Here is a 27,468-nt window from a genome sequence, read left to right on the forward strand (position 1 = left end):
TTCCGGCTGCACACCAGGGCCTTCCTTCATTCTGTGCCACCCCCTGGTGGTCAGCACACATCATAGTGAACAATCAAACTCCCGGTCTCCGGTGGAACTCCCGAGGGGACACTTTGCATATTATCCTTTTATATATATAGATATCTGATGCTTGCCTTGGCCCATGTAGCTCTGCTGGTTGAGCATTATCCTATGCGCCAAAAGGTTGCCTATTCAATTCCTGGTCAGGGCACATGTTCCGGCTGTGGTCTAAATCCCCAGTAGGGGGTATGCAGGAGGCAACTGATTGATGATTCACTTTCACATCAGTGTTCCTCTCGCTTGCTCTCCCTTCCTCTCTCTTTAAAAATCACTAAAAAAAATGTTTAAAATATCTGATGCTATTGATCATAACATACAAATATGAATGGCATTTTTTAATTCTTGGTTTTTAATTTTGCTTTTAAAAATAAGATTACTAATGGGACTAAAGTATACTGAATTCCATATAGACTGGTGGAAGCTGGAAAAAATTATTTAAAGAGCATTTTGATAATATATGTCAAAAGTTTAAAAATAGTTATGGCTGTAAATGTCTCTCATAAGACTTTACTTAAAAATACCAAGAGCAGATTAAAAATGTGTGTATAAGGCTCCTTAGTACAGTATCATATAATTTCTAATAGTAACAAAGGATGAGTTTATATGTCTAACAGAAGAGAAATAACTTAGAGTCTAGATAGGTAACTCTCAAATCATACAAGCTTTACAAGCACAATAAAATACATTTAGTTAATAAAAGTTCTACTTCATAGGATAGTTAAGGATATCAAAGAAATAGCACACAAAATTCTTAAAACAATGCCTGGCACATAATAATAATGTGTTATTATTTAATAATTATTAGCCATCAGTATTAAAAGAACTTCATTGATAAACTTGCAACTGAATTTTTTTTATCAAATTTCACTCATTATATAGAATGACAGAAAGGTAAGTAGTTGAAAGAGTAAAAGCTTTGACATCAAACAAATGAGAATAATCATACAAATATTACATGTTTATTGGGGAATTTAAAGAAATAATGCATATTTATGGGGATCAAAATACCACAGTATTCAAATGAAGGCACTCTGTCATCATTATTAATCACAATGATTACCAAAAATACACTACAAATGAATAGCCTAAATGTATTTATTTTTATTGTGGAAAATTTCAAAATCTAAATACAAAAATAGAATATAGAAAATGAACTCACATGAACCCATGAAGTTCTAACTGAATATTTTCAAAAAAATGGCCACTCTGGTTTCACTTCTGAGGCCAACCCTAACACACACACTGGATTTTTAAAAATATATTTTATTGATTTCAGAGAGGAAAGGAGAAAGAGAGATAGAAACATCAAAGACAGGGAATTATTGATTGGCTGTCTCCTGCAGGCCCCTGACTGGGAATTGAGCCCGGAACCCGGGCCTGTGCCCTTGACCAGAATCAAACCTAGGACCCTTCAGTCTACAGGCCAACACTCTATCCACTGAGCCAAACTAGCCAGGGCCACACTGGATTATTTTTAAACAAATTCTAGAAGATGTCTTATAGTGTATCTCTTAGGGTGTCCTAGGGTGTATAATATTCTTTTATTTTTAACAAGGCCGTATCATTACAACTTAAACAATATTTAATATCATCACATGTTCTATCAGTGTTCAAATTCTCTATTGTCTCATATTTTTAGTCATTTCTTTGAATCAGGATCCAAGGATGATCCATAACAGTAAATTTTATGTTCTATTTAATATACTAGAGGCCCAGTGCACAACATTCGTGCATTCGGGGGATGGGGGATCCCTCAGCCCGGCCTGCACCCTTTTGTAGTCTGGGAGCCCTCTGGGGGTGCCCAGTCTCCACATGGAGTGGGCCTAAGCCATCAGTTGGACATTCTTAGTGCTGCTGCAGAGGCGGGAGAGGCTCTGGCCAGCCATCAACCTGGTTTCTTGTTGAGCAGGGCTTCCCCTGTGGGAGCACACTGACCACCAGGGGGCAGCTCCTGTGTTGAGCATCTGCCCTCTGGTGGTCAGTGCATGTCATAGCAACCAGTCGTTCCGCCATTTGGTCGATTTGCATATTACCTTTGTATTATATAGGACTAGAGGCCTGGTGCACGAATTTATGCATGGGTGAGGTCCCTTGGCCTGGCCAGTGATCAGGGCCAATGGGGGGGGGGAGCAGCTGGCTTGGGGGGGGGGGACTTCAGGATGCTGGCTGGGGGCTGGGGGGATGGATCGTGGGAGGTTGGCTGGTCACAGGAGGTTGGCTGTAGGAGGAACTAACCACCAGGAGGCAGATCTTGCATTGAGCATCTGCCCCCTGGTGGTCAGCACATGTTATAACAACCAGTTGACCAGCTGTTTGGCCATTCAGTCGTTCAGTTGCTTAGGCTTTTATATTTATAGACTAGTGGCCCAGTGCACGAAATCATGCATGGGGGGGGGAGCCTCAGCCCAGCTTGCACCCTCTCCAATCAGGGACATCCCTCTCACAAACTGAGACCACTGGCTCCTAACCGTTCATCTGCATGCCTGACTGATTGCCCCTAACTGCCTCTGCCTGCCTGCCTGATTGCCCCTAACCCCTCTGCCTTCCTGCCTGATTCCCCCTAACCTCTCTGCCTGCCTGCCTGATCACCCCTAACTGCCCTCCCCTTCCAGCCTGATCTCGCCCCCCAAATGCCCTCCTCTGCCAGCCTGGTTGCCCCCAACTGCCCTCCCCTGCCGGCCTGACCTCGCCCCCAACTGCCCTCTCCTGCCGCCCTGGTTGCCCCAACTGCCTTCCTCTGCTGGCCTGATCTTGCCCCAACAGCCCTCCCCTGCTGGCCTGATCTCACCACCAATGGCCCTCCCCTACCAGCCTGGTTGCCCTCAACTGCCCTCCCCTGCTGGCCTGATCGCCCCTAACTGCCTCTGCCTTGGCCTCCACCACCATGGCTTTGTCTGGAAGGAAGTCGGATGTCCAGAAGATGGCCTGTCGACCTGGTCTAATTAGCACAGGGATCCTCAAACTATGGCCCGCGGGCCACATGCAAATACAAATATTGTATTTGTTCCTGTTTTGGTTTTTTACTTCAAAATAAGATATGTGGGCCTAACCGGTTTGGCTCAGTGGATAGAGCGTCGGCCTGTGGACTGAAGGGTCCCAGGTTCGATACTTGTCATGGGCATGTACCTTGGCTGCGGGCACATCCCCAGTGGGTGTTGTGCAGGAGGCAGCTGATCAATGTTTCTCACTTATTGATGTTTCTAGCTCTCTATCCTTCTCCCTTCCTCTCTGTGGAAAGTCAATGAAATATATTTAAAATAAATAAATAAATAAGATATGTGCAGTGTGCATAGGAATTTGTTCATAGTTTTTTTTTTAAACTATAGCCCGGCCCTCCAACAGCCTGAGGGACAGTGAACTGGCCCCCTGTTTAAAATGTTTGAGGACCCCTGAATTACCATATTACCCTTTTATTAGTATAGATAGATTATATAGGATAGGATTTCTTAAATGGAGGCAAAAGCCTTTTTCAGCAGGAGGAAATGCTCTTGGCAGACAAAAATACATAATCCCTGTATCTGGACTGATAGCCAGCCATATACACTATACTGCCAAACTGGTCATTAAAAAATTGAACCACTTTCTTACACTTTACACCAAACAGCTGTTGCCCTTAAAACCCCTCTTCAGCCCCCACCTTAGGTTCTGCCTTTGCAGGTCACCCAGGTTAGGTTCTGACTGGTTGGTTTCCATGCCAGTCAGAGTCAAAAGCTCCGCCTCCTAGGCAGCCATAGGCTCCTCGCACTTCACCCAGATTTGGTTCTGATTGGTCAGTTTCTATGCCAGTCAGCGTCTCCGAGCCTATCTCTGGGTCTGATCAGGGATGCAGGGCTGATCAGCTGCCCCTGGGGAAGCCGGGTGAGAAACAGAGGTGAAGCTGCTGGTGAAGCCCAGAGAGAATGAGAGAGGTAACAGCTGATCAACAGCTGCCACGGAGGCTGCGGATCAGACCCTGCCTCTCTCTTTGGGCCTCTCTCTGGGCCTGATCCGCAGCCCCCTCAGCAGTCAGTGCTGGGTCACAGTGCCTGCAGCAGTGGCAGTCAGTGCTGGGTTGCCCCTAGAAGAAAGAAGGGTTATTATTACCTCAGCACTGACTTCCGGTTGGTCCAGCCTTCAGTCGTTATGGACCCTGGGTTTTTATAATTAGGATAGCATGTCCTAAAAATGTATACACACATTTTGAATAATTATAAAGACAGTGTTTATTGAAATACATTTCATTTTCAAAGTTGAATTATCAGCTGTTAAAGTGTGCATACATTTTTTGGTTCAACTTGTATATATGTTCCCATTCACTCTATGCCTTTCTTTGCCATTTATTTGCAGAGGACAATGGATATTTGTTCAAAAGAGTTTCCTAGTCTTGATTTTGCCTACTGTAGCTCCATGGTGTCCAAAATATCACTCTATCTCCTTATCTCCTTATTGGTAGTCAGGTGTGCATTCAATTTTTTGGGGGGGAGGGGGATGGAAATAGTAATTCATGGAAGGTATATGTTCTTCCACCAGTAGACATATTATTTCTCATTTTCTCTTATTTTACAATATTAGTAGTCATGAATTATTATTTAAATCCATTCTTTCATCTGAATGATTGTATTTTAGAAAAATTCTCATTTTTTTTACTTAATAGCTAGAATATAAAAAGAAACAAATCCCGATTTGTTTATCCTTTGTTAGAATTTGTACAGAATAGGCAAGATGAATGCTAGATTCTTTTTTACTTATATTCCAGTTTTCAAAATACTGGGATGATTTCCTAATATCCTCTGAAGGGGGTAGTTGATTCAATATTAGAGGTTTTTTCTGATTCTCACAGACGCACACTTATCATGCTATAACAGGTAACAAGCCTGCTAGTTGCCTTTCACTGGATGCCAGTCTACAAGACTCCAGACTCAAAGATACCAGCACCCGTCATGCAGTGCCCGTTCCTCAGAGGTCTCAGTGCCAGTTCTGTTGACCCCTCTTTATGCTTCTGAGTTTCAATAACTGTAACTTCCCCCCTTTGTTTCCCCTGTCATAGCTGGTTGTTGTTTCCTATAGTTACTGCTCCTGTGATACCTTAGTGCTCCCATTTTCTTCCACTTCTATGATTTCATTTTTAAAATATGTAAATCTCAGAACAATTTGGAATCAATCCTGTGAAGAATGCCAGAAATGAAATCAGTTTTATCTCTTTTTCCTGTGATTAAAGAGTTAGTCCAACACCACTTATTAAAAAGTCCAGGTTTTTCTAGATGTTGTTTGTTCTTACATATGAATGTGTAATCAACATGACAAGCTCCAGACAAAAGCATTTAATACACGATAAAGGCAGTATTTAAATCAGTGGGGGACAAATTCTTATTGCTGGAGTGGAGAAATGTTGCTTTTGTGGCACTCAAAGGAAGAGGAGGCAAAACAGAAAAGCTAGCTAGCATCCTTTATTCCCCCATCCAGAGCGCCAGTCTCAGAACAGTGCCCCCTGCAGGCAGAGACTAACAAGTCAGGAGGCAAACAAATGTCAGTAGAGGCCCAGACTGCACTTCTGGTCAGTACTGTAATACTACCAGTGGGTTTTGAGGCTGAGACAAGAGTTTAATAACTGGCTATTTACAATTTATTTTGTTATTACAAAAGTATTGGCATGAATAGCATTCTGCACATACGTTTTCATGTATTTGCCAGTGCATTTTGAGATGGAGTACCCGAAATGAGGGTGCTGGGTCGAAGGATAAATGCAGAATGTTGTCAAATCCTCTCCAGGGAGACTTACCATTTTGCATTTCCAACAGCAATGCCCGGCAGTGCCTGTTTTCCCTCAGCCTCATCAAAATATAGTCAGTTTGGGACTTTTCCCAGTCTGATTGGTGAGAAAGAATATCTTAGTTTTGCTTTAGCTAGCACATTTCTTTTATTATGGAGAGTTATATTTTCATATATAAAAAGCAATTTGCATCTCTTTTTCTGTGAACTCTCTGCTCATATCAATTGCCCACTGATCTTACCTTTCTCCCTTCAGAAGGCATTTATGTATTAGGGATAGTAACTCTTTACACTGACAATTTTTAAATACCTTTTCCAATTAGTCATAGTGTTTTACACTTTTCTTATTAAATTTTTGCAATACAAAAATTAATCTTAATATGGTTAAATTTAATAATATTTTTTAATAATTTTTCTTATGTTATAAATTTCCCCATGTTTTCTTCTTATTTTATCACCTACATCTTTTTAAAATTTAGAGCTCTAAACCAGTTGGAATTTATTCTGTCTACAGTGTTAGAAATTGATACATTTTTATCTATTTTCCTTATGACTAACTAGTTATCCCAATACTACTTATTAAAGTTCATCTTTTCTCCAGTTTAAATACTGTCTTTTTCATTTATTAACTTTTCATATACAATTAGGTCTATTTACTAATTCCCTGTTCTTTCATATCAGTCTTTCTTCCATTTGTTCACAACAGCATAATGCTTTAGAGATAGAGACTCTGGAAAATGTTTTAATAACTTGTAGAGTCACCACTATTTCTGGAATTTTCATGTGTGGTTATTATTTGCTCTGCTAAATAAGTTTTATATTAACTTGCCAAATTCCAAAGAAATATCGTTTTCAGTATTTTCTTGGGAAGTTTTAATGTTACAAATTATCTCAGGGAAGGCCAAATTCTATATGACATTGAGTCTCCCCATCTAAGAACACTGTATGTGTTTTCATCTGTTCATAGAGACAAACAGACACTTGTTGAATATAAGTTTACATATATCTATTCTATGTGGTTATTTTCCCTTTATCTCATCCCTATCATCTTATTGAATGTTGATTTTATGATTTTATAATCTGATATCACCCTAAAATCATCTTATCATGTGTAGTTTCCCCACCAATTCTATCAGTTTTCCACATATATAATTCTATCATCTGCAAATGAATGCCTCCTGCTTTCCAGTTCTTATGCCTCTAAATTGTGTTTTTCTTTTTTTTTTCTTCTTTTTTTTAAAATATATTTTATTGATTTTTTACAGAGAGGAAGGGAGAGAGATAGAGAGTTAGAAACATCGATGAGAGAGAAACATCGATCAGCTGCCTCCTGCACATCTCCCACTGGGGATGTGCCCGCAACCCAGGTACATGCCCCTGACCGGAATCGAACCTGGGACCCTTCAGTCCGCAAGCCGACGCTCTATCCACTGAGCCAAACTGGTTTCGGCTCTAATTGTGTTTTTCTTGACTACTTTTATAAATTAACTAGAGGCCTGGTGCATGGATTCGTGCACCAGTAGGGTCCCTTGTCCTGGCCTGTGCCCTCTCACAATCCGGAACCCCTCAGGGGATGTTGGAGAGCTGGTTTCAGCCTGATCCCCACAGGCCCGATCTAGACAGGAGGGAGCCGATCCTGTGCATTGAGCATCTGCCCCCTGGTGGTCAGTGCACATCATAGCAATCGGTCGACCCATCAAGTGGTCGACCGGTCAAACAGTAGTTTAGGCTTTTATATATAGAGAGAACTGAAATTTAAAAATGTTAAATAGTAATAAAATTAGGGTAAAAGAAATTGAACTTAAGGCTTTTTTCTAATATATGCCTCTCATACATATTAGAATGTGTTTCATTGAGAAAAAGGTATGTGGCCAAATACAGTGCACTTGAAATTTGACATGCCCTAGCCTGTTCAGCTCAGTGATAGAACATCAGCCTGCAGACCAAATGGTCCTGTGTTTGATCTGGTCAAGGGGACATACCTTGGTTGCAGGCTCCTTGCCCTGGCCGGGGCATGTGCAGGAGGAAACCAGTCTTTGTGTTTCTCTCACAACCATGTCTTTCTCTGTCTTTCCCTCTCTAAAAGATCAATGGAAAAATATCCTCAGGTGAAGATTTAAAAAGAAATTTGACATAACTGCAAGCCTATGTTAACCTGAGGAACAGAAATGCCGGGGTCCAACCCCAGCAGGTCCAGGGGTCCCCAAAGGTGTAGACGGAGTCGGCGAAGAAGGAAGGACACGGAGACAGTGTTCAGTTGATCAGCAGCCTAGCCAGGATCTCCAGCCAGGATCTCCAGCCAAGTTCTGGTCTGGATCTCCAGCGAAGTTCTGCTGTTTATTGTCTTGTTACATCCGCATTTATACCAGTTGATTTTAATCCTGTCAAGTTCTATTACAAAGGTTAGGGCGTTTCTTATCTCCATTCCAGGGAGTAAAGATTATGTAGCTTAAACATGATTGTTTGTAGTTAAAGTGATTAACTACCCGCCTGGCACTTAGTTAAGGAGTTTCATCCCCTCCCTAACTTCAGGGAAAAATTCCTACCTGGGGAAACAACCTTTCTAGGAGAGGCATCCCCTCCCTGACTTCAGGGAAAAATTCCTACCTGGGGAAACAACCTTTCTTGGAGAGGTGACCTTGGTTAAAACACACAGCGCTAAGGGGAGCAAACATATTAAGAACAGTATGCTATATACGCCAGGTCCCTTGAAACATATGCTGTGCAGATGTTTCTTTCCTGCAGCGACTGTGTCAAGCAGCAAGGATGGACCGGCTTCCGGCAAATTCCCCCTTTTTTATTTTTTAAATGATAGCGCATGCAAATCAGTGGCCACCTCTCAGATTGGGCCATTTAAGTCTCGGAAGAAGAGTGGCAAGCAATGATAGTGAGCATAGCTATAAACATAGTGGATGGAGCGCAGAAGGAGCCCCATTCCTGTAGAAGGTTGCCAGCCTCTTCAGTCAAGGGATTTCAGCTGTCCTCAAGTTGTTGGTTTGATTGTCTTTGTTGGTCTGGCTAGCGGGCGGCGTCACTGGCGACAGGCTTCCCGAAGCGTCAGCAAGTTGAAGGGCTGCATCAAAGGGTCCATCAGGGCCGTGGTTGATGGTGGTGTCGATGTCCGAGGAGGAGTAAGCTGTGCCCTCTGGATCCAGCTGATATGGAAAATGGAGGGTAGTAGAAAAAGAAGAGAAAGCAAAAGAACTACAAGGCATGGAAGTGTTTTAGAAAAAAGAGGGAGAAGAAAGGGAAGAATGCAGCATCCTGACACAGCCCTTTCCTTCAGCTGCCCCTTTCCCTGTGGTCCAAGGTAGAAATGGGAAACAAGTCCTGTTGCAGTGAGAGGGCAGCTGCTGTCAGCCAGTCTCTGTCTTTACCTGGGTCCCGATCTGAGCTGGGCATGGGAAGCAGGAAGCAGCCATGGGGACAGGAGACCTTCCTCAGAAGGGCCGAGTGTTCAAGCCCCTGCACCATTGGGGAGGGGGGTCTGTGCCCCACCTTTGTTGCACCCCAAGTTTTCTCCTACTGGCCCCCGACTGTGCCTGTCTTAGGTTGCCCCACCCTGTGGAGTCTTACCCGTCGTTGACTACCAGCCATCTCTGGGCCAAGTAGGGTGATGTGAGGTTCAGTTTTGTCTCCTTGATAGCCTATGTCCCTCTGGCCTCCATGCCCAGCAACTGCCTTGGGATCCCCTTGCCTGCTGGCGGGGCTCTGGCATTGATCATAGGGAACTCAGGTTTCTTCTCTAGAGAGGGCCCAGCTTACGCCATTGGGCCAGAGACAGATCCATGGTACCAGCCACCATGCGGCTTCAACCTCAGCATGAACAGAGAGCTCAGGCAACAGCTATGGGCAATTGGATTGTAAGAAGAGGGTCCCTCTTGACACAACGGTAAGAGGGGCCAATACAGGACAAAGGAGAGTCCTGGAACAGGGCTTTCTCAGCCCAGGATGTCAGGCTCTTGGCCCAAGACAACTCCATGTATGGGGCATATACCAAACACCCCTAGTCACGGCATAAAAGGGAGATGCCCTTCCTGGAACAGTAGGGTAGGGAGATTCTAGAAAAGGCTGTGTTCAGGAAAGAAGGAGAAAGGCCAAAGAACCAGCAAACAAGTAGTTAGATTTTAAAAAAAGGAAAAAGGAAAGGAGATGTGGGGCAAAGCTGGGACATGTGGAAAGACAAAACGGAGGCACATGTGATCCTCCCAACGGACAGATTGTTCCAGCTCAGGGCTGCACATCTGCTGCAGACGGGCACTGGTCAGGTGTGCTATGATGAGGCAGAGATGGCGGGCGGTGAGACATAAGGTCGGACTAGACGGTCTGGAATCCACACAGGTGAGTCTGCGTCCTGTGGAAATATACAAGCATATCCTCTCCCCTGGGTTAAAAGTACATCAGGTCCCTTCCAGGCTCCTGTAAGCAAGTCTCTCCATTTGACGAGGGCTTTAGGTTTAGTTAGATCAGGGTTCCAATGCCTGTACATCGGGGAATTTCCCTCAGAATCTACATTTAGTATATTAATTACAAATTGAGCATGTTGTAGAACATGATGAGGAGAGGAATATTTAAACTCATTTTCTTGTAATTTTTTAATTTGTGTTTTTAAAGTTTGGTGAGCCCTTTCTACTATTGCTTGGCCTTGAGGATTGTAGGGTATTCCTGTAGTATGTGCGATGCCGAATGTAGAGCATAAGTTTTTAAAAGCTCTAGAGGTATAGGCAGGCCCATTGTCAGTTTTAAGTGCCCTTGGTATTCCTAGGTAGGAAAAGCATTGGAATAGATGTTGACTTACATCTTTAAAGGCTTCTCCTGTACGTGCAGAAGCAAGGATAACATGAGAAAAGGTATCAATACAAACATGCACATAGCAAAGTTTGCCAAAAGATGGGACATGAGTAATATCCATCTGCCATAAGTCACAGGGTCTAAGTCCTCTTGGATTAACTCCAGTAGCAGGGCTAGGAAAATGAGTAGGACAATGGCCACAGTCACGCACAATACTTCGAGCAGCTTCTCTAGATATGCGATAATATAGACGGAGAGCAGAAGCATTTTGATGGTGAATGGCATGAGACCGCCGGGCTTCTTCTAGAGCTGTACAAACTACTGGGCGAGTTAGTAAATCCGCCTGATAATTTTCTTCGCTTAAGGGTCCTGGTAGGCAGGAATGAGCTCTAATATGTCCAATATAGAAAGCCTTTTCTCGTTTGTGAATGCAAGTTTGTAGCTGAGTTAACAAAGAGAAAATGGCTGTTCTTCCTTGTGGGAGAGAGGCGGTCTCAATATGAGGAAATAATTTAACTATATATTGAGAGTCAGTGTACAAGTTAAAGGGAACCTGTTGCAATTGTTCAAAAGCATAAATGACTGCCAAAAGCTCTGTTCTCTGAGCTGACGTCTCTAGAGTTTGTTGAACATGGGTTATTGAGTCAATGATTGTTACTGCCCTACCATTAGAGGAACCATCTGTGAATACTAAGGAGGCAGGAGGTGATAATGGTTCTTTTGAACATTTGATAGGAAATATAAACGGATGTAGGGAGAGAAATTGCAATATAGGTGATCTTGGCAAATGATGTAAAATTTGTCCTGGGAAGTTACCTATAGCTATTTGCCACTCTTCTTCAAATTGTAATAGTGTGTCTAATTGTTCTCTTTTATAAGGTATTATTATCTCAGTAACTTCTCTTCCAAAGAGTTCGATACTGCGTCGTCTACCTTTGATAATGAGAGTGGCCACTAATGAGGGATAGGATGGTACAATCTTCCTAGGAGTGACAGGTAAATGTATCCATTCTAATGGTCCTTCCTGCCACAAGCATCCTGCAGGAGTATATTTAGTGGCTAGAATAATTAAGGCCCAAGATTTGGAATAATCTAGATACTGTAGTTGCTGTTTATTGATGGCCTGTTCTATTTTTGCTATAGCCTTTTCTCCTTCTACAGTTAATTGTCGGGGAGACTTAGGGTTAGAATCTCCCTTTAAAATGTCAAATAGAGGTTTTAAGTCAAGAGTGGTTATTTTTAGATATGGCCTGACCCAGTTGATATCACCTAATAGTTTCTGATAATCATTCAATGTGTTTAAATGATTTTTTCTTAATTGTAGAGGCTGATGGGTGATAGTAGAGGTATGTAATATTCTGCCTAAGTATGAAAAAGAAGGTTCAGTCTGAATCTTTTCTGGGGCTATTTTTAGACCATGTTCTTCTAAAGCAAGGATGGTCTGAGTAAGAATTTCCTGTAAAGTAGCCCGATCTTTATGAGCTAGTAAAATATCATCCATATAATGAATAAGATATAGATCTGAAAATTTCTTTCTAATAACTTGCAATGCCTGATCTACAAACTTTTGACATAATGTAGGACTATTTTTCATCCCTTGTGGGAGAACCTTCCATTGGTATCTCTGATAAGGCTGTTTAAAGTTTTCTGATGGTATGCTGAATGCGAATCTTTGACAATCAGCTGGGTGAAGAGGTATAGTGAAAAAACAATCCTGTAAGTCAATAACAACAACACAATACTCCTGTGGAATTGCCACAGGGGAGGGCAATCCAGGTTGTAAGGAGCCCATATCTTCCATGGTGGCATTTATGGCTCTTAGATCTTGCAAAAGTCTCCACTTGCCTGATTTCTTTCTTATTACAAATATGGGTGTGTTCCAGGGACTATTTGATGGCTCTATATGTCCCTCTGCTAATTGCTGATCAATTAATTGTCGGGCTGCTGATATTTTCTCAGATGTTAAGGGCCATTGCTCAACCCATACTGGTTGTGACGATTTCCAGACTATGGGATCAGCAGTCCTAAGGGCAATGGCCCCAATTACAGATCCTGTCGAGGAGTGTGAGGTATTACTTTCCTTTCCTAATCCCTTTCCTGGATTAAGTCTCGTGTCTAGCATCTGTGATGTTACTCTATCACTGGGGCTATATAATACAACTCCCATTTGAGACAAGATATCTCTTCCCCATAATGTAAAGGGGATAGTCGTAATTACATAGGGACAGAATGTTCCTGAATGTTGATCTTCATCAGCCCAAGTTAGAATCTGAGAACTCTTTTTTACATTAGATGCCTTGCCTAGTCCTACTAGGGAAGTGGAGGTGGTGTGCGTGGGCCATGAAGAGGGCCAATCCTTCCCTGCTATGCAGGAAACATCTGCTCCTGTATCCAATAGACCTTCAATTGGTTTTCCCTGAATTTGTAAAATTTGTGTAGGTCTAGTAGCATGGATTTCTTGTATCCAAAATGCTGCATCACTAGATCCAAAGCCTCCGGCCCCTCTAGCTTCCTGGGTAACAGCTGTCCCTATTTTATGTATTGGTAACAGGATTAATTGGGCAATTCTCTGGTTGGGCTGAATCCGTATAGTTGTGGTGGGTGGGGAAAGTAAAATCTGTATTTCTCCTGTGTAGTCTGCATCAACAACTCCTGGGATGACTAAGATCCCCTGTAACGAGGTGGAGCTCCGTCCTAATATTAAACCTACAGTTCCCTCAGGCAGCGGCCCAGACACTCCTGTAGGAATGGCTGCTACTGGCGAGTCTGGGGTTAGTGCTGCATGGGTGGTTGAGTGGAGGTCCAATCCTGCACTGCCTGGGGTTGCCCTGAAGAGGTCACTGACTGATCGAAATTTGCAAAGGGGTTGAAGGTTGATGCCCCTATTATTGCAGGGGCCTGGGGCTGGCCCCTTCTCAAGTTTCCCGATTGAGGTGATGGGATATAACCTCCTTGGGAGCTATTTGTAGAGTTTAAAGGCCGACCATTTTTATGGTATTTTGATCTACATTCCTTTGCCCAATGGAATCCTTTCTGACATCGGGGACAAACGGTTTTTGGAGGATTAATATTATTCCCTAATGTATTTCCAGGCTGTCGAGGAGCTTGCCATCTGGCCTGAGTATTATTATTTTTATTTGGGCATTCTCTGCTAAAGTGCCCAGATAAGCCACAAGAGTAGCAGTTCATATTTCTTTTATTACCTGTAGTATTGCTGGCTTGTCCTATAGCCTGTACATATTGAGGGTATGTCTCCCCTTTGAGAGCTGCAGCTATAGCTACACCCTGTATAAATGCTGGACTTACATCAGCACACTGTTTTATAAAATCATTTATAGTTCCTGTTCTGCGAATCGGCCTTAATAAAGCCTGACAGGTATTATTAGCATTTTCAAAAGCCAGTTGTTTGATTAGGATATCGGCTGCCTCTTTGTTATTGATTACTCTCTTGACTGCCTGCATGAGGCGAGAAAGGAAATCTTGATATGGTTCCTCGACCTTCTGTTTAACCTCTGTAAGGGTGGTGGTTTTTCCTGCTGTATAAGGTAGGGATTTCCAGGCACTTACTGCACAACTGGTTACTTTGGTAAGTGCCTCTGTGGGCATATTCATTTGCTCCTCAGCCGTGTTAAAATCACCTTCTCCTAATATCATGTCTAGGGTTATTCTTTTTCTGGTTTTTTCGCTAGTGGCTACAGCTTTCTTAGCAAGATCTTCATATTCAGTTTTCCATAATAAGTAATCGCCTCCTGAGAGACAGGCTTTACAAACCTGTGACCAATCATAAGGAGTCATCCATTTACTGGCTAGGGTTTCTACCAAGGTTTGTGTGTAAGGAGCTAGAGGTCCATATTCAGAGCAGGCCAATTTTAATTCTTTAAGTACTTTGTAAGGTATAGGCTCCAAGGTGGGGTTTCTATTCCCACCAGACTCATTCTCATATGTAACTGGGAAGCAGAGTGAGAATTCAAGATCTCCATTAGCTTCAGCTTCTCTTATCGCCCTTTGAAATTTAGACATGGAGCTCATAGGAGCCACAGGACCTGGTTTAGGCTTCCTTTCTAATTTGGGGAGCCTGTTTTGAATGGGAGGGCCATTCTCCTCTCTACTGACTGGAAAGGAACAATGGTCATGTTTATGATATTTATTCTCCTCCCGATCAGTAGGCATAGCTAAATTGCTTTTAGATTGAGCTGAAGACAATGATGATGTGTCCTCTCTGGGTGGAGCCGAGGGACTATTTAAATTTTGAGAAAGTTCAACCGTTTTTGCCTCTGGTGCCAAGGTGTCACAGATTGAATCCCAGAGGGAAAAGAAACATGGCAGGACCTTGTCAGATTCATGGTGTTTCTTTAATTGCTTTCCTACTTCAACCCAAGTTTTTAAATTAACAGTTCCATCCTCTGGAAGCCATTGACATACTTCTTCTATAAAACTTTCTGTCTCACTGGGAAAAACCTCAACTCCAATTCTGCTAGTAAGCATATGGGTTAAAAGATTAATACAGAGTCTTTTTTCTTTAGACTCAGTATGACCCATCTTGTCAATCTAAGTTCTGTACTAACTACCCGCTTACCCTACTTATCCTCTATAGGGGGGGTCTGAAGCACCCTACGGTGCAGTCCTATCCGTCCCAAGTACGGGGGGACTTACCTAAGGGAACCCTGTTCGGGCGCCAGATGCCGGGGTCCAACCCCAGCAGGTCCAGGGGTCCCCAAAGGTGTAGACGGAGTCGGCGAAGAAGGAAGGACACGGAGACAGTGTTCAGTTGATCAGCAGCCTAGCCAGGATCTCCAGCCAGGATCTCCAGCCAAGTTCTGGTCTGGATCTCCAGCGAAGTTCTGCTGTTTATTGTCTTGTTACATCCGCATTTATACCAGTTGATTTTAATCCTGTCAAGTTCTATTACAAAGGTTAGGGCGTTTCTTATCTCCATTCCAGGGAGTAAAGATTATGTAGCTTAAACATGATTGTTTGTAGTTAAAGTGATTAACTACCCGCCTGGCACTTAGTTAAGGAGTTTCATCCCCTCCCTAACTTCAGGGAAAAATTCCTACCTGGGGAAACAACCTTTCTAGGAGAGGCATCCCCTCCCTGACTTCAGGGAAAAATTCCTACCTGGGGAAACAACCTTTCTTGGAGAGGTGACCTTGGTTAAAACACACAGCGCTAAGGGGAGCAAACATATTAAGAACAGTATGCTATATACGCCAGGTCCCTTGAAACATATGCTGTGCAGATGTTTCTTTCCTGCAGCGACTGTGTCAAGCAGCAAGGATGGACCGGCTTCCGGCACAGAAAGTTTAAACATAGTTCTGTAACATACCTGACATACATATAAATTATCGCATGGCTTATGAATCTTTAGTTATTTCCTTAAAAAGTTTGAGAAATTCTATAAGCAGTGTGATTCGTATGCCTAAAATACTTTTGTGAATACATATGACTTATTAACCCAGAAAATATGCATGTTCTTATTGCTTTCTCTAGTTTTTGAAAAAGTAAATTCTGAATTTACGGAAGTTTGTCATACATCCATCATTCAGCATGTGTTTCAGCTGAAAAAGTTTAAAAGCTGCTTAATGTTAATATTGTTTCCATGGTAATATAGTGGAGTCACATCGTATATGCATTGAACTTAATCAAATTTAACTACCTAGGCTTGGAGCCAGAGAGAGAGAGAGAAACAGGGGGCTGAGACATAGATACAGAATAACAGAGACAACAAAAAGATAAAATATGCATATAGGGCAGAACATTCCATCGATTCCTCTGCTCTGTAAGTCTACATGCTCCTGAGTGCTTTATCACTTTCATTGTGCTCTTACAAAAGGGCATGTCCTCGCACTACTTACGCTATATTTGTCATGCATACATCTCAGTTAATGTATGTTGCTGTACACATTCTATTTCGAACAGAAAACTACATTAAACAAATACTGTTTTATGTGTAAAATAATTTTGAAAATACAATTTTTACCTTGCAGCTTATTTTACAGCCCATTCTTACATGACCCAAAGTCTAAACACCACTTTTGAAAATGAAGATTTCAATATCTGAGTTTTAAAGTAGGGTTAGCCTTTGTATGTAATACCAAAACTACATTGAGCAGTGGCTTGATATTAGAGAATGTGGCATCCATCTTTAGTTTCTATCACCTAGAGTAGTGCTATTCCTTGACGGTTCATTAATGGGCTGAAATCACCCTCATCATCCAACTTCCATCACTCATTTATCCATTGTACCAGATAAAAATTTATAGTTTTATTAAACATGTAACTCATTTAATCTGAAAATTCTGTAAATCAAGTATTATTTCCCTCAACTTTATAAGAACATGGGAGAGATGAGCCAGCTAAAGGGGCAAAGCTAGATTCTGAATAGAAATCTTCCTGAATTGAAAGTCTATACTATTTTAGGAACTTGCCTTTAATGTAAACATCAAGAAAGAACAATATTTTAAAAAAGTGATAGATCATTGTTCTCAAAACCGTATCTTTATTTCTGTAGTTAGCATCATACTTACCACTTAAATTTTGTCATTTATAAGATAGTTTTAAAATTGTCCTGCATGTATTATATAATAACACATCCATATACTTTTCTGTTGTTGTTATATTTATCAAACACCCATCAGTTATGGGTGTATGTCTGATTGGGAGATCTTTCATTTCAGGAAAATGTGAAATGTTTCCATGGAGATCAGCTTGAGATAGCCCAGTGACGAACTTCTTAGCTATAATTTCACATTGGTTTCTATGGTTTCCAGATAGGGAAAGAAAATGAAGTTGCAGATTTTTTTTGTAATGTAAAAGGTTATTGGAAAATAAGAGACACTGCTCAAATTAATGTCATCTCCCCCAGGAAAGCAACTGCTGTTATAGCAAAACATGAAAAATTTCATGATGTTGTACATCCATGCACTGTTCTATACTTGTAACAAACGAGCAACTATCATATTTTAACAATTTCCAAAATTAGCAGAAACTTCCCTTAAAAAGAGTGAATTCATAGTTGAAATCTCTCTTAAAAATGGTTACTGATAATTGGCTTGCAATCTCCCCTTCATTTTCATTACAGCACATCTTTGGAGACGTCACACAGTGCATCTGTTAAATCAGTTAAGGGCATGAGTGAAGAGTCTGGCACAGAGATACCGCCTTATTCATTATCCCTGAGATCAAATGATTTTGAGGGCCTTCCATGGTCCACAGGCCTGATGTTCCCCACCCCTGATCTAAATACTTAGAAAGATACTCAGCAGAGGAGTACTAATCATCACTATAACCCATTCTATCTCAGCCACTCCAAGCCTCCACAATGGCTCAGAGATAAAATGGTCATGACAGCAGGAATGGAGGTTATGTGTGGGCTCAACAAGGTACATGCACTCATAAGGACTAATCTGTTTATAGTCATTGTTCAGTGCCCAGTCGACCAAATGGACAGGTCAATACTGTACCTCCATTTGCAGCATTCCTTGGGGGAGGGGAAGGAAGCAGGTAGCCATCAGTGCCAGGTGAATTTCATTGGACCATTTCCATCAAGGAAAAGGTGGCACTTTGTTCTTTGAATACAGTTTCTAACAATATAGTTTTACCTTCTCTCCTGTGACTTTTCTGTAAATATCTTCATCTATGAAATTGCAAAATGTCTCATTTAACACCACAGCATACAGCAGAGCAGATTCTGATCAAGAAATGTATTTTACAGCAATGAAGTACATTAATGGTCTCGTGTAAATATAGGTACGATGTTTCCCTCCGCAGACAGAATGGTATAATGACCTTTTGAAGTGTTAGTTACAGCAATAGCTGCATAACACCACCTTGCAAAGCTGAGGCAATGTCTTCCAGATGTTGGATATGCTCTCAATAACCAACAAATACATGGTGCTATTTTTCCCAGAGCCAGGATTTATAGGACTGGGGTTCAAGAGTGGATCTGGGAGCGGCTGCTCCGAAATTACCCTTAGTGCTCCACTAGAGAAGTTTTTGTTTCCTCCTCCATGACTTTGGGCTTTGCTGGTCTACAAGTCTCAGTCTTCTACTAGGGATCACAGCAATGGCTCCATTAGACCGGAAGTTGAGAGTGGTACCCTTCCATGGGAAAGGGACTTTGTGAGAATTCATGAATTAGTTTTAAGAGGAAAAGTTGCATTATGTTAGGTAAAAACATGTTTTGCTGTTGTCTTCATCGGAATTATGGAAAAAAATATACACTGATGTCAAGTTGACAAAGGGTAAATTACTGTGGTTTCTAAGTGTAAACTTAGTTAAGTATTAGTTCTAATTCCCATAATTAATCCTATAATTCTATACTGCTTATACGGGTCCTATTCTCTGATCTGTCCCTAACACAATTAGTATGCAGAATATATAAAAAGCTTCTACAACTAAGATGAACTGAATATAGAAATGAAAAAGAAACAGAAAAGGCACACGAAAGAAAAACAAAACAAAACAAAAAGCTAACACAGGATGTTCAAACTCTTCAGTAATCAGGGAAATACGAATTAAAGCATAAACTACTACTGCACACTCATCAAAGTAGCAAATATTAACATGATTGAAAATTCTAAGAATGAGCTTGGGTTATCCCAAGAGGGAGTGGTAGACATTGGTTGGTGAGAATTTAAACTATTTAATCACTATGGGAAATAATTAGCAGTACTGATAAAGCTAAAAATGGGTATTCACAAAAACCTAAAATCTTATACCTAGGAAGGACCCTACGGAAACTTTCACAGACTAAAAATGGGTAGAAACATATAATATTCTTTATCTAGAGAATAATGATAGCATTCAAATATAATATACTGGAGATTGAGGAATAACACAGTTACCTTGAAGTTAGTCATTTAGAGGTGATATCCATTGCCAACTGTGGTTGGCAACCTATACATTCCCAATGATCCTTACCCTCAGGTAATCATAGCTTTGTATAATATCCTCCCTTTTTGTACAGCTCTGGTTTAGTGACTCACTTCTAGTGAGAAAAACTAAACTAAACTAAACAAAAAAAAAACTTCACTTCGCCCTAACTGGTTTGGCTCAGTGGATAGAGCATTGGCCTGTGGACTGAAGGGTCCCAGGTTCAATTCCAGCCCAGGCCATGTACCTTGGTTGCAGGCACATCCTCAGGAGGGGGTGTGCAGGAGGCAGCTGATCGATGTTTCTCTCTAATCAATGTGTCTAACTCTCTATCCTTCTCCCTTCCTCTCTGCAAAAAATTAATAAAATATATATTAAAAAAAACTTCAAGTAGTGCCGGGAGCCGGTCCATCCTTGCTGTTTCAAAGGACCTGGCATATATGGCATACTGTTCTTAAAATGTTTGCTCACCTTCTTGGCACTATGTGTTTTAACCAAGGTCTCCTCTCTGAGAAAGGTTGTTTCCCCAGGTAGGGATTTTCCCCTGAAGTTAGGGAGGGAATAAAACCCCTCAACTAAGTGCCAGGCGGGTAATTAATCACTTTAACTACAAACAATCATGCTTAAGCTACATAATCTTTACTCCCTGGAATGGAGATAAGAAACGCCCTAACCTTTGGAATAGAGACTGATAGGATTGGAATCAACGGGTATAAATACAGAAGTAACAACACAGAACTTAGAAGACAAAACCTACACAGAACCTAGAGACAGAAGAACTTCGCTGGAGAGAACATGGCAAAAGATCCTGGACTGAACCTGACTATAGAACATGGCAAGAGAACCTGACTAGAACCTGGCTACAGAACCTGGCTGGAGAACCTGGAGAACCTGGCTGGAGAACCTAGCAAGAGAACATGGACACAGAACCTGGCTGGAGATCTTAAGCAGAACCTCTCTGGAGATCCAGACCAGAACTTGGCTGGAGATCCTGGCTGGAGATCCTGGCTAGGCTGCTGATCAACTGAACACTGTCTCCGTGTCCTTCCTTCTTTGCCAACTCCGTCTACGCCTTTGGGAACCCCTGGACCTGCTGGGGTTGGACTCCGGCAAAGTAGTGGAGGTGATAGAATGTTACTTGCAAGATTAGGCTATAAAAAGACTGTGGCTCTTTCTTGGACACCCTCTCTTACTTTGAGGAAAGCCAGCTGCTACACTGAGAGTTCCCCTATGGAAAGACCCACATAACAGAGAATTGATATTTCCAACCAACATCCAGCGAGGTCCTAAGGCCAATCAATAGCTCTATAGAAAGTCAGGATGGGGATCTTCCCTCAGCTATGCCTGGAGATGATTATAGGCCTGTCTGAGGCTTTGATTGCAGAAATGTGAGATCCTGAACCAGAGACCTCCAGCAAAGTCATCCTTAGATCCTTGACTCATAGAAACTGTGAACTAATGCTTATTGTTTTAAGCCACTAAGTTTGGGATAATTTGTAAAATAGCAATAGATAACGAATATGTGCTCCTATAATCATTGCAAACCTACAGTGGTAAACAAATTCATCATTTCAGACTAACAGGGGCCCTGAATTATTTAAAGGCACCCATTAATTCATCTAATAATTACTGAAGGCCTAATCTATCAGGCTTTGTTATAGGAATAAAGTCATAAAAAAAAGCAGTCCAGAACCTATGCTTTTATGGAGTTTTTCACACAGACAATAAGCAATAAAATGTATCTTATGCCAGATGATGATGATTTCTATGGAGAAAAATAAAGCAAGGAAGCAGGATAGACAAAGCCTGTTTTAAGTAGGAGTTGCAATTTTTTAAAAAAAAAGCTCACAAGAGGATATATTTATTGATTTTAGAGAGAGATGGAGAGGAAGAGAGAGAAACATCAGTAGAGAAACACTGATCAGCTACCTCCCATACACACCCCCAGGGATTGAACCGACAACCTAGGTATGTGCCCTGACTGGGAATCAAACCCCCAACCTTTTGGTGCAGGGGACGACAGTTAACTAACTGAGCCACAGGGAGGGGTTGCAATTTTTAAAAGGGTAGCCAAAGCCTTCCCTGAAAAGAATATATGTGAACAAAACCCTGAAAAGTGCGAGGGAGCATGAGTCATACAGGATCTGGAGGAAGTGTGTCCCAAACAAGAAAAAGCAATTGGAAAAGTTTTGGTGCAGGAGTGAAATGAACCAGTACAGAATTTTAAGTGGCCTGTGCACCTTTCTCAGGATGTCAGCTTTAACTCTGCTGTGAAATAAAAGTCATTGGGTTTTGTCGGGCCAGTGTAGCTCAGTGGCTGAGCAACGACCTGTGAATCAGGTCAAGGTTCGATTCCCCATCAGGCCACATGCCCAGGATGCTGGCTAGAGCCCTAGTGGGAGGCATGCAGGAGGCAACCGATCAATAATTCTCTTTCATTATTCATGTTTCTCTCTCTCTCCCCCTTTCCTTTCCTCTCTGAAATCATACATATATATACACGGAGTGGCCAGATTATGACCACCTGACATTTGTAGGCAATTTAACCAAAGGCCTGTTCGAACCCCTTTGCTGTCTGCGGTTACCAAGATAAAATGTCTCCAATTCGTACAGGAACACAAGGATTGGACAGTTGAGCACTGAAAAAAAGTCATGTGGTCCGATGAATCACGTTTCCAGTTGCATCATTCAGATGGCAGAGTGAGAATTTGGCGGAAACAGCATGAAAGCATGCACCCCACATGCATGAGTACAGCCCTTCAAGCTGGTGGGGGCAGTGTTATGGTTTGGGGCATGTTTTCCTGGCATGATTTGGGCCCTTTAATTCGTGTGGAACAACATCTGAAGAGCACAACATACCTAAGTATCGTTGCTGTTCAGGTTCATCCTATCATGTTGATGGCGTATCCCAATGGAGATGGCTTCTTCCAAAAAGACAATGCGCCATGCCAAGGTGCTTGTATTGTGCAGGAGTGGTTTCAAGAACATGAGGGAGACTTTACCTTGCTTAGGTGGCCCCCACAATCACCAGATCTCAATCCAATTGAGCATTTGTGGGACAAAGTTAAAAGAGCCATTAGGCAGCTGGTTCCACAACCATCAAATCTCACAGAACTGGACAGTGCTATTCATTGGGTATGGTGTCAGATTCCTCGCATCACCTTTCAACATCTCGTGGAGTCAATGCCAAGAAGAATTGCCACAGTATTGAAGGCAAAAGGTGTCCCAATGAAGTACTGATGGGGTGGTCATAATAATCTGGCCACTCAGTGTATATCCTATCTAATAATAGAGAAACATGGTAATTAACCATAACTTCGCTACCCTTCCCATTGGCTAATCAGCAAGATATGCAAATTAACTGCCAACCAAGATGGCGGCCGGCAGCCAGGCAGCTGAAGCGAACAGGAGGCTTGCTTGCTCCAGTGAAGGAGGAAGCCAAGGTTCCCCACCTGCCACTGCCGGCCTCTGAGCTTACACTCTAAGAAACAATGTTGTAAGTAGAGAAGCTAAACCATCCCAGAAACCTGCTTTCAGCCAGCCGGGCTTCAGCCAGCAGGACTGCAACATTGTTTCAATTATAGAACAAACCCAGATACCTGCTTTCAGCAGGCGAGGTCTCAGAGCTGCAGCCGAGCCTCAGAGCTAAAGCCGGCTCTCAGCTCCAGTGATAGCCATAGAAGGTAAATAAATCCCAGAATTAGAAAAAAAAAAAGAAAAAAAGGAGAGATTGGGAGCTTTAGTCACCCACCAGCCTGAAAACGGCCCTCAGCTCCTCATCCAGACTGGCTAGGCACCCCAGTGGGGACCCCCACCCTGAAGGGGGTATGACCAGCTGAAAACAGCCATCATCTCCTCATCCAGGCTGGCCAGGCACCCAAGAGGGACCCCCACACTGAAGCAACAAGATGGCGGTTAATTTGCATACTGAAAGCGGCGGCAGCAGGCAAGGCTGTCCGCTGTCCCAGGACCCGGATCTGTGACCCTGCAAGACGGGGGACAGTGCTTGAAGCTGTCCACGGTCTGGGACCCGGATCCGTGACCTGGCGGGTGGGGCAGTGCTTGAGGCTGTCCACGGTCTGGGACCCGGATCCATGACCTGGCGGGCGGGGCAGCAGTGCTTGAGGCTGTCTGCGGTCTGGGACCCGGATCCATGACCTGCTGGGTGGGGGGCAGTGCTTGAGGCTGTCCGCGGTCCCGGGACCCGGATCTGTGACCCTGCCGGGCGGGGGGCAATGCTTGAGGCTGACCGCAGTCTGGGACCCGGATCTGTGACCCTGCCAGGCGGGGGGCAGTGCTTGAGGCTGTCCACGGTCCCAGGACCTGGATACGTGACCCTTCCCGGCAGGGCGGCAGCTTGCACAGCGGCAGATTGGCCGGGATTGGGCAGGGCAGGATGCCTGGCTTCCGCCCAGCCCCAGTCACTCTGGGCAGGTGAACAGCGCAGAGAGCCTCTGAACAGGGGAGGCAAGCAACGGAGGGCGGCCTGTGCTCCCCACATGGCGGTGGTGACAGCTGTGAGCGTGCCAAGCGGAGCCTGCAGGCTAAGCTGAAGTAGCGCCTGCAGGCCATCCGCACCCAGGAGTGGCTGTGCAAGACCTGCTTCCTGGCCCAGAAGGTGTAGGACCGCAGGGACAGCCACCGTGGCGGGCCAGACTGACGTCCTCCTGGCTGCACCACGGGGGTTTGTGGATCTGCAAAGCCAGAGGCCTCAGGTGTGCACATCCCCCCCTGGCATGCGAACATCCCCCAGCACACTGTCACCCTCCTGCGCCTGCAACAGTTGCAAACCAAGGCGTGTACAAGTTCCCCTCGCCTCTCCACCGCACTTCCATCAACCCGGCATGCCTAACACCCCCCACAGGATGTGCACACATCCCCTCTGATGCGCTCACGTCCTTTGGAGAGTGTCTGGGTGTTCTGGGTGCTGAGGGTGGGCGCCTGTGAGATGACAGTGAGAGGGCGGAGTGGTGATGCTCTGTTCCCACAGAGGCCAGTGCAGCTATGAAATCACCTCTACGGGGTTAATGCAGGTGCTGAGGTGGGAGCAGATGCAGACAGACACACCTGGTGAGCGCGGGCAGCCCTCGCTGAGGTGCCTTCGATCAGCGTTCAAGATCAAGAACCCAGAGGCAGGGAGGAATTCTGTCCTCTCAGTGAAACAGTGGGATAGTCGGGGCGACTGTAGAGGAATGTGCACTTTGGGTGCCAGCACCCATGAGCGAAGGCTGCCCTGACTGAGCCTCACTTGCTTGGGGCCTAGCGCACTCCTGCCGGGCAGCGGGTGACAGGACATGCTTTTCCGAATTAATGAGAGAAAACGTTGATTCTCCTGCTGTCCACGAAGGTGGAAAGTGAAGTGGGGAGACGTGGGGAGTGAGCGAGATTCCCTGTCTGGGGGGTCCCAAATCTGCTGTTGGTTTCTTTCACCGCTGACTAGAGATATACAGGGTGTCCCCCCAAAATGTATACACACTTTGAATACCAATGGTTTTAAGCATAAGAAAGAAACAACAATGGAGCTGTTATCTGTTAAAAGTGTGGGCACAAACAGGCAGTTGGACATTCCGAGGGGTCTCAGATTGGAGAGGGTGAAGGCCAGACTGAGGGGCCCCTTTCCCCCCCCCTACACCAGTGCACGAATTTCGTGCACCGGGCTACTAGTGTACTAATAAAAGGGTAATATGCTAATTAGACCAGACATCTTCCAGACAAAGCCACAGTGGTGGGGACCAAGGCAGAGGAGGTTAGGGGTGATCAGGCCGACAGGGGGGGGCAGTTAGGGGGCGATCAGGCTGGCAGGGGGGGAGCAGTTAGGGGGCAACCAGGCCAGCAGACAGAGGCAGTTAGGGGCCATCAGGCCAACAGGGGAGCAGTTAGAGGGCAATCAGGCTGGCAGGGAAGCATTTAGGGGGCGATCAGGCTGGTAGGGGAGCAGTTAGGGGGTGATCAGGCTGGCAGTCAGAGGCGGTTAGGGGCAATCAGGCCAGCAGGCAGGTGAGCAGTTAGGAGCCATCGATCCTGGATTGCGAGAGGATGTCCGACTGCCGGTTTAGGCCCAATCACTGCAGGAGGGGTCCCACATTGGAGAGGGTGCAGGCCAGGCTGAGGGACCCCCTTCCCATTCATGAATTTCATTCATTGGGCCTCTAGTATATATATATCTTTAAAAGTCATTGAGTTTTGAGAAAAGGAGTGATATGTTTTTAAATGATTGTTCTGGCTACTGTGCTTAAAAATGATTATGGGTCTCTTTCCCTGCAGCCGCGGAGTTGCGCAGAGGCGGAGGCTTGGGTGCGTTCAAGATTCGGCTCCACCCATAACCCGCCACCACGGAAGAGGGAGGCATTGCTGCTGGAGGTGTAATGGACGTTAATACTGCTTTGCACGAGGTGCTGAAGACCTCCCTCATCCACGATGGCCTCGCGCGCGCGGAATTCGCGAAGCTGCCAAAGCCTTAGACAAGCGCCAAGCCCACCTTCGTGTACTTGCATCCAACTATGATGAGCCTATGTCCGTCAAGTTGGTGGAGGCTCTTTGTGCTGAACACCAAATCAACTTAAGGTTGACGACAACAAGAAACTAGGGGAATGGGTAGGCCTCTATAAAATCAACAGAGAGGGAAAACCCCATAAAGTGGTTGGTTGTAGTTGCGTGGAGGTTAAGGACTATGGCAGAGAGTCTCAAGCAAAGGATGTCATCGAGAAATACTTCAAATGCCAGAAATAAACAAATAAACTTGGCTTTTGTTTTAAAAAAATGATTATGTATGGCAGAGTAGAGGGGGCAGGCTTGGGGGGACATCAGTGTAGACGTAAGGAGACCAGCTAGAAAGTTTTTATAATAATCCCAGGGAGAGAGTGGTGGTTCATATCAGGGAGAGAAAGCTGAAGGATGTTAAATGGTCAGATCGTGAATATGTTTTAAGAAAGATTCAACAGGATTTGTCAGATTATTCCTAGGGTACATATGTGTATATATCCACTGAGGGTACCTAGTGTAAATCATTAAGCCAGAAGCACAGATGCTTTATTAATTCTCCTTTCAAATATTTGTTATTCCTAATTCCCTATAATCTATATCCACTCTTACAACCATGTTTCCAGGCATTATAATAACTACTTTCAATGGCTTTAAAGGTTTCAATGTATTTTAATTTTTAAATTATGCTACATTTAAATGAGCAGCAGAGTGCTTAAATGAAAGGTTGTTTTTGAGACAATTCTGTGTTACAGTAACTGTGATGGTTACTTATCATTCCATTCTTTTGGAGTGACTCTGCCAACAGGGGACAGGTTCCATACTATTCCAATCTGTGTAGCTGTAAATAACCATGCAACAACACAGAAAATGGAGCCACTGGCTAGTATAGTGTCACCATATTTGTCATGGAAATCTGGGGAGTATTTCTTGTGGCTCTGTCTTGCCCTTATTTGCTGAAAGCTTCGAATCTTGACACTTCTCAATATATTTCTAGCCAAGGGAAACATCATGAAGGTGTGATGGGATTGCAGCCGCTGAGCTATTTCCTTGTAGACACCTGAAAAACAAACATTGAACAATGACATCTGATCTGCATTCATTTACTCTCTCTTTGAATGTTTCTCCCACAGCACCTCTCAAGTGTGCTGGTCATGTGAGTTTTGACATCATGATGTCCAGATTTGAGTCTCAGCTCTGCCCCTGATTAGCTGTGAGCTGGAGCAGTTACTTAACCTCTCTTTGCCTTCGTTTCTTCAATGGCAAACAGACAATAATGTTCAACGTCAGGGGGTATTGTGAGGATTACATGTGATAATCCTTAACAAAAACAACCACAAAGTAAGCACACAATGGATATTAGTTTTTCTATTCTTTGCAAACAGCCAATGGCTTGTTCCAGAGAGAGACTCCAAACTCATCAGCATGGCTGATAAAAGGACTAAAATACTCAATGTTTACAACAAACTAATTTCATTTGAAATTACAGGCCAT

At 43.6% G+C, this 27,468-nt stretch overlaps 1 protein-coding gene and 1 pseudogene across 1 annotated transcript in view; one reads left to right on the plus strand and one right to left on the minus strand.

Moving 5' to 3' along the window:
• Positions 1–26,223, plus strand: part of LOC118660636 — a 99,444-nt pseudogene extending 73,221 nt beyond the window's left edge.
• A 417-nt stretch (positions 26,224–26,640) lies between these two features.
• The window catches only part of LOC118651610 (cytochrome c oxidase subunit 7B2, mitochondrial), a 99,718-nt gene continuing 98,890 nt past the window's right edge, over positions 26,641–27,468 (minus strand). Inside the window, exon 3 of the mRNA XM_036300973.1 lies at positions 26,641–27,034. Within this exon, the coding sequence (XP_036156866.1) occupies positions 26,742–26,987 (246 nt within the window). The 5' untranslated portion in view covers positions 26,988–27,034 and the 3' untranslated portion in view covers positions 26,641–26,741. The remainder of the gene's footprint in view (positions 27,035–27,468) is intronic.

Source organism: Myotis myotis, unplaced genomic scaffold (genome assembly GCF_014108235.1).
Source record: "Myotis myotis isolate mMyoMyo1 unplaced genomic scaffold, mMyoMyo1.p scaffold_m19_p_1, whole genome shotgun sequence".
Classification (NCBI taxonomy): Eukaryota; Metazoa; Chordata; class Mammalia; order Chiroptera; family Vespertilionidae; genus Myotis; species Myotis myotis.